Source organism: Parasteatoda tepidariorum, chromosome 1 (genome assembly GCF_982258835.1).
Source record: "Parasteatoda tepidariorum strain Cologne lab strain chromosome 1, Ptep-v5.0, whole genome shotgun sequence".
NCBI classification, from domain to species: Eukaryota; Metazoa; Arthropoda; class Arachnida; order Araneae; family Theridiidae; genus Parasteatoda; species Parasteatoda tepidariorum.
Genome location: NC_141755.1, coordinates 41,983,505 through 41,994,034, shown reverse-complemented (window position 1 = coordinate 41,994,034; position 10,530 = coordinate 41,983,505). Strand labels below are relative to the sequence as shown.

General features: G+C 28.5%; 1 protein-coding gene across 1 annotated transcript; it reads left to right on the top strand.

Annotated features, from left to right (window-relative positions):
* The first annotated feature begins 931 nt into the window (after positions 1-931).
* Positions 932-10,506, top strand: LOC107453794 (cuticle protein 14). The gene is made up of 3 exons (XM_043042723.3): positions 932-1,071; positions 6,164-6,262; positions 10,023-10,506. Exons 1-3 carry the CDS (start codon positions 1,066-1,068, stop codon positions 10,317-10,319), a joined length of 402 nt encoding a protein of 133 aa, XP_042898657.2. The 5' UTR covers positions 932-1,065; the 3' UTR covers positions 10,320-10,506.
* Positions 10,507-10,530: the final 24 nt, after the last annotated feature.

Here is a 10,530-nt window from a genome sequence, read left to right as displayed (position 1 = left end):
GTTGCATAAGTCGACCCCCGTGTTCTGATTGCGATGATATCAAATTTCTGGCATGTCGGGTTTATAAGTCGACCGCTGAAAAAAACCAAACGTTGAAAATTTTATTTTATTGTAAAATCTTTTAAAAAGTGTGGATTTTCGTATTCTTTAGATGCGGTAAAAGAGGATTTTTTGTAGGACTCGGTAGATTAGGATGAATCAGATTCCATTGCAGAGTGAGATCCGTATGACGTTTTCCGATGCAAATCATGTTCTGGAATCTTTAAATCTGTATCTCTAAGTTAATGTTTTAAACGTTTCTGTTATGTTCTATTGTTTGAAATACTCTTGAATAAATTATCTTAAATTTTATCATTCGTATTTTTTTTTGTTTTGGGCTTGATTTAAAGTATTGTTACTAAAAAAACTTTCATGTGTAAAGAAAATATAATGAGAGAAAATGCAAAATTAACTTTAAACAAAAAAAAAAAAAAAAAAAAAAACAGTTTTTGAAAGAAGTTTCATATCTATCTCATTGTTTGCAATGATGCATCGATGCATCGATGTCCAACTTCATCACGATTGTATAAGCCGACCCTCTGATTTTCATAAAATTAGAGGAGGTCTTAAGAGTCGACTTATACAAAGGGATATACCATTCTTTAAATATAGATTTCCTGACAAACTCGTTGAGATTTATAGCATCTGCCCCGCTAAACTGCCCCACCCAACCGGTGTTTCAGAAAATTCTATAGATATTATTCTGAAGATGGTCTTTAAAACAAATAAAAAATATTCAAGGCTAATTTTGTGTTAGGAATAAGTTGGAGAATATTACCATAAAAACCTTGAATAAGTTCCCTGATAAAAAATAACAAAATATGTAGCAGGGTGCATTGGCAAAAAGGTAATATTAAATTTCATCACGCTTGCATGGGAAAGAATATAGAAGAGGGGCAAAGAGAGATTGACGCAACAAATTTCTACATCGATTAACTGTCAATTATTCATAGGAGCCTATAAAAAGGATTTGCATCGAGGTTTTTTTGCCATTAGCCATCAGCTAACAATTCCTTACTCTTAAAAATGAAGGTAAGTGACTGGGACTACTCTTTACAATAATCTTTGAGTCGGCTGAATTTGCGTAATAAATTATAAAGTGTGCAGAATCTTTTAAAATTGTTTATAATTTTATGTTACTTAATATATTAATATTTAAGTGTATTATTTAATACATCAATTTGCACTTGATTTTAAGAATTAGGTTGTACAGGAACTTATGTAATTTTGAAAGGAGAAAAATATAATTTAGTGAAAACCGTTGAATAACTCTTCAGAATACGATTTCAAAAAATTTGTATTATACAATTTTATTTATGTAGAACTAATTGAAAAATTCCATTCAAATTTTGTATGTAATAATTTAAGTGTAAAATATGCGAAGTTGCACAGCTTACAATTTAAAATTTATTTGCCAAACTGTAAATTAAATGGTTAAAAAATAATTAATATTTTTAAAAATTTACGTGCTACAAGAAATCATTTTTGAATAAAAGAAGCAATTCAAACAAAATTTTTTAAGTGTTTTGCTTTTCAGTTTAAAAAAAACCTTCTCTGATATTTTTCTATATTTTAAAATTGATTTAGATTTGAGAATATTAATTTTTGCGAATTTAGCATGTGCTTTTCTTTTACACAAGTCAAGCATTGCGCGCATTTTGTCTTACTTATAACTAGCTGAATATTTGGTTTGAGTGTTGGGAAAGAAGTAAATAATCGGTATTGATCAACATTACGATATATTTATTTATTATAAATTCATTGATTTATTATTATTTATATCCCTGCCGGATATTTTACTTTATTAATTTAACCAAAATATGTTTCTAGAATTTCTTCGCATAAAAAGAAAAAGGTCAACTATATTCAATATCATTTGATATATTGCTATTATTCGAGGACAACTATAGTTGATAAAAAAAAAATTATCGTTATCCAAAATTTACTTTGGTATTCCTTTTGTTGCACCGTAAGAAATCTATTACCAAAGTACATATAGTAGGCATGTTCATACAAATGTTAGCATATTTAGCATAGTTTAAGAAACACCAATTAATATAATTAAAGTAGTACTAAGTTAATTTAGCATTATTGGCATCAATAACATTTTTAAATTTTTCTTGCCATTTTTATAAACAAATGAATACTTTTTCTCAGTTAATTTAGCTTTTTAACACAGACGGTATCGTCTTTCATCTCAATTTGTACCTATAAGAAGAATTAATTCATTTTAATTCGTGGAAATAATTAGCAATGTTGAATATAATTTATTATTGTATTTGGTGAACGAACTAAAACAGGTACTTATCTCGAATTCCTCAAAAAATTGCCAAACTATTATTGACTCAATCGAAGTTCAATTAAATGTAGTACTATACTGATATTGCCATTATAAATGCTGGGCAATTTTTTACCATGAGAGTAATTTTTTACCAATATAGGTACTGAGGTAGTGGGTTTTTACCCTCTTCTGAAACAGATGCGCACCATTATATCACCTTACTACACATTCAAGGCACTTAATAAACCACTATTATTTTTTTAATTATTTGCAGTATGCATATAAACATTTTGTTTTGTTAATATAGATGGCGAGGGGTCTTGAAAAATGGATAGTTTAATCTAATAATGTTATGTTATTGTGTATTAGTTAAAGCACGATTGTCTTTATTCGATTTAGAATAATGTTACAAAATTAGAAATTTATGCAAATAAAATTATTATTATTATTTACTTCAACTGTCAAGCATTCGTATCTAACGCGAAAAACGGCATATCTCTAAACTAAATTCAGCGCCGTTAAATTAAAAAATGATCAAACACTCAGGGTTTAGATATTTCGAAAAGAAAGTTGATAATAATTGATTTTAAATTATTTTCATAATTGATAACTAATTACATTCCTAATTATACTTAGATAACTGAGGAGTTTATAATACTTGCATATTTAATAATTAATAAGTAGTTAGGATAATTGAAATATTGGATTTTTAATTAATAATAAATAAAGGGAAATAACTGAAAATTATTTATAATAACTGTGTAACTAAAATCAATAAAAATCACTTAAAGAATAAAAAATAACTTTAAAGAATAACTGGATAATAGAAAATAAAATTTCATTGTTCAAAATCTAGTGCTGAGTTACGATAAGCCGATTACTGAGTTTTATCTTCTTAATTGATTACAATAATGTAACTGATAATATTTGGATAATTGATAAATTTTTAATATTTGGATAGTTGACAATCACCACAAAGTTAATATTATTAAAACCGATATTATAATAAAACTAAAATTATTCTAATTAAAAACAATATGTAAATTTAGTAATTGGAGAAGATATAATTGCTGTAAAATTATTAATAATTACTTTATACGTGAAAATGAAGAAAATAACTGATACGTAATAGTAATATTCGGATAAATGGAAAACAAAATTTTATCGATTAAAATAAACACTGTAAAACAAAATAAAAATCCCGGATCAAATTGTGGAATAATGTACCGTAATTTTGGGCAGCTAATCCGTATTACCCATTTCACCGTAAAATTAATTTTTACTGCCATTTTTGCTGTAAAATATTATACCGAGATTTTTACAGTAATAATAATTTAACTAAAGGTACTCAGTGATTAAACTGTAAAAATTACATAATATAAAATTTTTTGTTCCGTAACATGCTCAAATAAAAATAGCTTTGTAAAAGGTACTGGCACACTGAGTTCCGGTACTTTTTACCGGAATTTGATCAGGAATTTCTTATGATGTAGGGCGCACTTACAACTATCCAATTACTGAGATTTATCATCATAATTGTGATTATAAGGGAATAGCTGATGTTACTTAAATGACTGAGGAATTGGTAATACTTGAATAGTAAATACTTACAGGATAATTTATAAAAACTTGACAGTTACAAGCACTAAATAAATTATGATACTCTGAGGAGAAAAAATAAATTTAATAAACTGGATACTTTAAACCATTAAATTATAGAGCTGAATTACGACAATCTGATAAATTTTTGAGTATCCATTTTGTTTTATACAATTCTAATGCTGTTTTACATCTTTGTAGTGTAACAGTGAATCATGTAAATTAATGCTAGTGTGCTATTAAAAGCATTTTTGTCAAAAATATTTCTCACTGCTTAAACGTTCTTAAAATTATAAAGATTATTTAACAAAATATTATTTAGCCAGACAATAGAAAGGCATTCTTCCTGCGTAAGCAGAATTTTATTTTTACGATTATTATATTTTATGAATTATTATTATTTAATTTTATGAATTATATTTTTTTCTAAATTATGTTGATTTTTAATTTTTTTTTGAACTTTTAATATTTTTATTTTCTTTCTTCTTTTTAACTTTTTTACCTCTTTTTTAAACTCCACCCTTATTTTCTTTGTATTTTCATCTTATGTAAGTTATTAATTATCCGCAATCAATAACAGTTTTAGTCGATTACTGTAATCGACGCCCAACTCTAATGTGTGCTCGAACATTTACCAGTGCTCTTTCCGTTGTTCAGATGTGTCAACTGAACGGACTTGACCAGTGTTCACTTTTTTCCCGTTGCGCGGATGTTTTAGAAAACCGAGATATCTCTTTTTTGCTTGTTTGAGATTTCGATAGGTATCGGTCCTCGTTAAACTGTTCTATCGTATGATGCTCGACTTCCCGCACAGGTTGTCGGGTTACCAAAGCAGGGGAAGATCAATATTGCGATGGCATGTCTTCGGATCATCCTCAGGAATGTTTCCCAGACCGTCGCCAATAGCCCATTGTACAGTTCTTGTGCGACGCAAATAAAATACCTATGTAATACCTATGTTAAATGAAATATATATATATATATATATATATATATATATATATATATATATATATATATATATATATATATATATATATATATATATATATATATATATATATATATATATATATATATATATATATATATATATATATATATATATATATATATATATATATATATATATATATGCATATTCTGTACATGCTTTATACATGTTTTTTTAAATTATTATAAAGTTGTATTATTTCATTTGCATTTGTAGGGCATGTAAGCGTTACACATTTTATTAACTTAAGCAACGGCTAACAGCGCTTCGTTTAGGTGACATAGTTTATCAAATACTTCTTCTCACAAATGAAAATAAATATCAATGTTGATAATGGTTGTAGGTTTACAAAATCAAAAATTCACGTATTTATTTACTTTAATAAATAATAATATAATAACAATTAAAATGAAACAAATAACAAATAAGAAATATGAGAAAAGAAAAGAAAGTATTAAGAGAAATCAATTTAAAAGAACAAAACAAATATGAATAAAACAGAAAACTTTATAAGCAATAAACAATCAAATAATTCTAAAATAACAACGGTCATCAACGAAATCTTCGAAAACTAACCACATTGATTTAATTTTACCAACCTAGAAGTGCAGACTAAGTATATATGATTATTGAAAACGCGCGTTCTCAATGAAATTTTTTTATTATTTTGATTTTCAGATAGTTTTTAAACTACGAATTTGGCACTACTTTGACTCCACTATTAACCACGGAAACTATTCAAGTTGATTTTACTTGTGCTCACTTGACATTAAGAACCAAAGATAAACAATTATAAAAAAACACTCTGTAAAATCTCGTATGAACTTAGTCATTTTATTAATTGTATCTGTAAAATGAAATCAGAATCATCTGCAATTAAAAGTGCAACTACACGCATTGTCATCCAATGAGAAAATTGGATCTTTTATCTTTTATTGCATCAAGCGATATATTTTGGAATTATATTTTGCTCATTCCGCTTAAACACATAATAGTAGAATGTTCGAATACAGACTGTTATCTCGTCCGTGCTTTGAACCATCAGTATGCCAAATTTCATCTCTCTCGGTCGGATGGTCCAGGTTAGGATATATATATATATATATATATATATATATATATATATATATATATATATATATATATATATATATATTATTTTGTCAATATATGTGCTTTCATAATAATGCTGATGTCAGGTGAAATATTTTTTATGATGATTTGTGATGCATAGTTTTTTTCCTCCTTAGGTGCTGATTCTGCTAGCTTTAGTAGTAGCTTCAAATGCTGCAGCTGTTGTTTATCATCCTGCATGGTGGCCGGCAGCATCAGCATATCAAGCAAAAGATGTAAGCACGATTTATAATTATTTTTATTCAATGTATGAAATAAAAGTAAAAATTAATATTGTACAAAAATCCGTCGATTTTTCAATTAAAACTTTCTACTCTTTCTTGCAAAGATGTTATGAAATATAAATAGGTTGTATAGGAAAACAAAACAATCTAACAATAGGAAAGTACATCCGAAGTTAAGTTATTGTTTTTCTCAGCTCCTTTAAAGAATTAGTTGCATGCATTGTTTAACAATTGAAATACAGTTTTATTTGCACTTTGAGGTCATAGTTTGGTGTAAAATAAACTTTCATATATAAGATAGCTTCTTAATGCATGCTGGGTTAAACCTAGTTTTAAAAAATAGAGTCAATAGCTTCATATATATCTCTTAAAATTATAGCTTTAAAATAGAAAATACATTGTTTACTACTTTTTTGTGCACTTCCAGAAAAAGGGGATTTAACACGTCATTGTTCAAATTTGTTTCAAGCTAAATTGAGTATAAAATTTAACCATTTTCCCCCGTTCATTTAGAGTGTGTTTTGTAATCAGGTTTAATTTGCATCATTATATGGTTCGTTTTTCCATCTTATTATGAATGCAGAAAATTTGATCAATTCTATAGCTCAACATTCTCCAAAATTTTTAAAATTAATATGTTATGTAGATCAAAAAATTTTCGAAATGTTAATACAACTTAAATCATTATTAAAAATATTATATCATGTTTAACCAGAATATAGTTCTAATAAGATGAGAAACCACCATATTATCATTATAATGAACCACATTATCGTCGAAATAGTTCCTTTTCAATCTTAAATAGATATTAGGGTACACTAAAAAAAAAAGGGTACACTGAAAGAAATTGACTCTTTTGTAACAATAAAGTTGCTTCAGAAAAAAAAACCATTAAAATTTATGGTATTTTAATAATTTATTTAATTGTTATCTTATTTAATTACATCGCATAGCGTTTGTATTGCATTGTTAATAAAACTAATCTCATTTTCAGTCCCTGATTAGTTGATTTTTTATTTATTTTGTTTTATCTTTAGCAGCAGCACTTGGTAGTTGAAAAATTTTGGTATTTTATGTATTTGGTAGTTGAAAATTTTGATATTTTACGTATTTGGGAGTTGAAAATTTTGCGAATGCGTTATGGAACTGAAATAGCGTTTTCGTTAGAGTTAGTATGAAACCATAGAGTACTATGCATAATCTCTCAATTATTCCCAGCAAGAAGTCGTTCCTCCTTATGTGGTTACGGATCTGCTCTCTTAGATCAGTTTTCATTGAGTATAACAAAAACTAAGAGAAAGGTTTATATTTTCTGAAAATTTACGTTAAGGCTGTCGTTAAATCCTTAAAAAATCTGTACTTTATCAAAATATTAAAAAAAGTTTAATTGAAGTAAAATTTAGAAATTATTACTGTTTGATACTTTTTGAACCCCTAAAGAAACCTACTGCATTTAATTTCAAGCAAAAATCATGAACTTAAAATTGTTCTGCTTTGACATTATAAATTAATTCAATTTGAATATGAACTATAGTTTTCATGATATGGACTTGAACTTAATCACTTAACTATTTCCCAGCTTTTCAAAAAGTGTGTAAAATTTTTTACCAGAATATTTATGGCGAAAACCCAAAATAGGAATAATAGTTGGAAATATACAACAAAAAAATAATAATAATACTTCAAGCAAAAGTTGTACCTCGCATAATTAGTAATTTTGTTTAAAGAGCGTTTGGTTGAGAATTTCGTTTATTTAATGTTAATGCACCAATTTTATCAATTTAATCTCATAAGTTTAATTTTCTACAAAATATTTAAAAATAAAGATAATATTTATAATTTAATATGATACAGTCATGTGAACAATTTAAATTTTCCTTAAAACAACATCTAAATTTTAGAAATAAGAGAAAATAATATTACAACAAATACCGTTCTATGTACAGTGCGCAAAAAATAAAAAATAAATAATAGTAAAGAAAAAACCTTAAGCACTCTCCTGTCCAAACTATTTTGGCCATATTTCTCAGATTGCGGCTACCCCCTATATTTTGGGGGTCAGAAACTGAATCCGTCTAACAAAAGGTATGTTTATTCGGGGAAAGTACGTCTTTATGTCTGATTTCCTAACTTAAAATATCGTCTACACTTATTAATTCGCGTATTTGAAGTCACTATTTTGAGCCATCCAGATTGGGTCCTAGAACTTAAAAATCCGTTTATTAGATCAAAAATTATTCAGGGCAGTCTGTTATTTTTATTTGGCGCAGTGCATTTTTAATGATTATGGCTTTATTAATAGCTAGTTAGCTTAACCTTTATGTAGCGTCCTTCTTACTAAATAATTTTCTGCCCAATGAAAATGCAGGAAACCGCCAATCGTTCCATTAGATATTTTAGATAGATTGAATAAATTAAGTACATCGAGCCGCGATGGCTCAGGGTATTGAGCGTTCCTCTTCCAATGAGATGAACCGGGGTTCGATCCCGGCGATGGCTGGTCGATACGAATTCCGCATCCGGCTTGCACCAATCACAGTGCTGATATGAAATATCCTCAGTGGTAGACGGATCATGGGTTAGAGCAGAGGTAGCCAAAGTGGTCTATATAGACCCCCAGGGGTCTATTTAACAAAAGTGGGGGTCTATCTGAGCCAGGGGGTCAAATGGGGGTCGATCCGAATCGGAAGGGTCGATTGGGGGTCAAAGAAAAAACAGTTCTTTATACGCAAATCACACATATCTAATTGAGTATGTAAAATTTGTGAATTTTTTTTTATAATTGACTTAATATCAGCTTCTTTATGGAATATAAATTAATAAACGCATCATTAAAAACGTGGACATCAACCTGCAAGATGAGTTTGCTGAATTATTATCGGATCTTGAAGCAAAGATGCTTTTTAAAAATTTAACAATAAGTAAATTTTGAACAAATATAAATATAATGCAAAAATATGTAGAACTTTATGAAATAATTCAGCCTTTTTATGCTAACTTTTCCAAGTTCCTATATGGTTGAAGACGTAAATTCAATCTTAACTGAGTACAGAAATTGTACAGAAATTGAATTGTTCTGTACTAAGTACAGAAATTAAATGTGGAGTTACGAGGGGATATAAAATTAAAATTGACCAATTTTGAACTCAATATAGCGAACCTTGCAAAAAAAAAACACCAGGCACACTCATCTCATTGGTTAAGAAGCAATAAATCTGTAGTTACTTTACTTATTACTTCTACTTATTCATAATTACTTATTATTTAATAAATATTAAGGTATTTAAATTTCAACATTAATATATTTTTCATAAAACTATTGTTACACAATGTACTATTACTTTAATAAATGTACAAACACAGTATCTAATAGAGTTTTATCTTAATTAACAGAAAATTACTTTTATGGGGGTCGATGGAGATTTCGAAAAATTATCTAGGGGTCGATGATCAAAAAAGTTTGGCGACCCATGGGTTAGAGTCTCCTTGCCATCAGGCTTACCGTGGGAGGTTCTCGTGCTCTTCCTCTCCATGTAACGCAAATGCGGGTTAGTTCCATCAAAAAGACCTCTACGAAGGCAAATTTCTCCCAATACTTGATCCAGGAGTTCCCTTTCTTCTGGATTGGGTTCAAAATTACAAGGCTACGGGGTTGAACATTAGTAGTAGTAAACCCAAAAATTGGTTGGCTGTTAAACGACTGTTATAAATAAAATAAATAAAAATTAAGTTCATTGTTTTCTTTCATTAGGGCATAGGTAATTACGTATTTGGTCATCATGATGCCCATCCTGGAGGTCCATCTTTTCATAGCGAATCAGGTGATGCCTCTGGCCGTAAAGTCGGTGCCTACGGAGTCAAAGACCCTGATGGCAAAGTGAGAATCGTCGAATATGTTGCCGACGCTGGTGGATTTAAAGCCAATATCAAGACATCAGAAAAAATTGATAAAGACCACCAAGACCCGGCTGGTGTGACCACTACAGAAGCTAAGAAAGTAGTTGCTTGGCACCCCGTCGCTTACCATGCCCTTCCCTACTATTTCTAAACATATGTGAAATTCTTCAGGATATGTATGCATTTTTGTACAGATATATATATGCTTTGTTCATACAAACTATACATCTTATATTGTTTTATTTGATAAGATTCTTTGATAAATAGAATAAATATATGGTGCTCATATTTTGAGTTACCAAATTTTTTTTGAATAAAGTATTTTTTGCAGTGCCTAATTAGAGTGGATTTATACCAACATC

What these genes read in the sequence shown, in the direction of transcription:
- LOC107453794 (XM_043042723.3), top strand. An exon ending in CAGCATATCAAGCAAAAGAT is followed by an intron (nt 6,263 to 10,022) that starts GTAAGCACGATT and finishes TTCTTTCATTAG; the next exon opens with GGCATAGGTAATTACGTATT.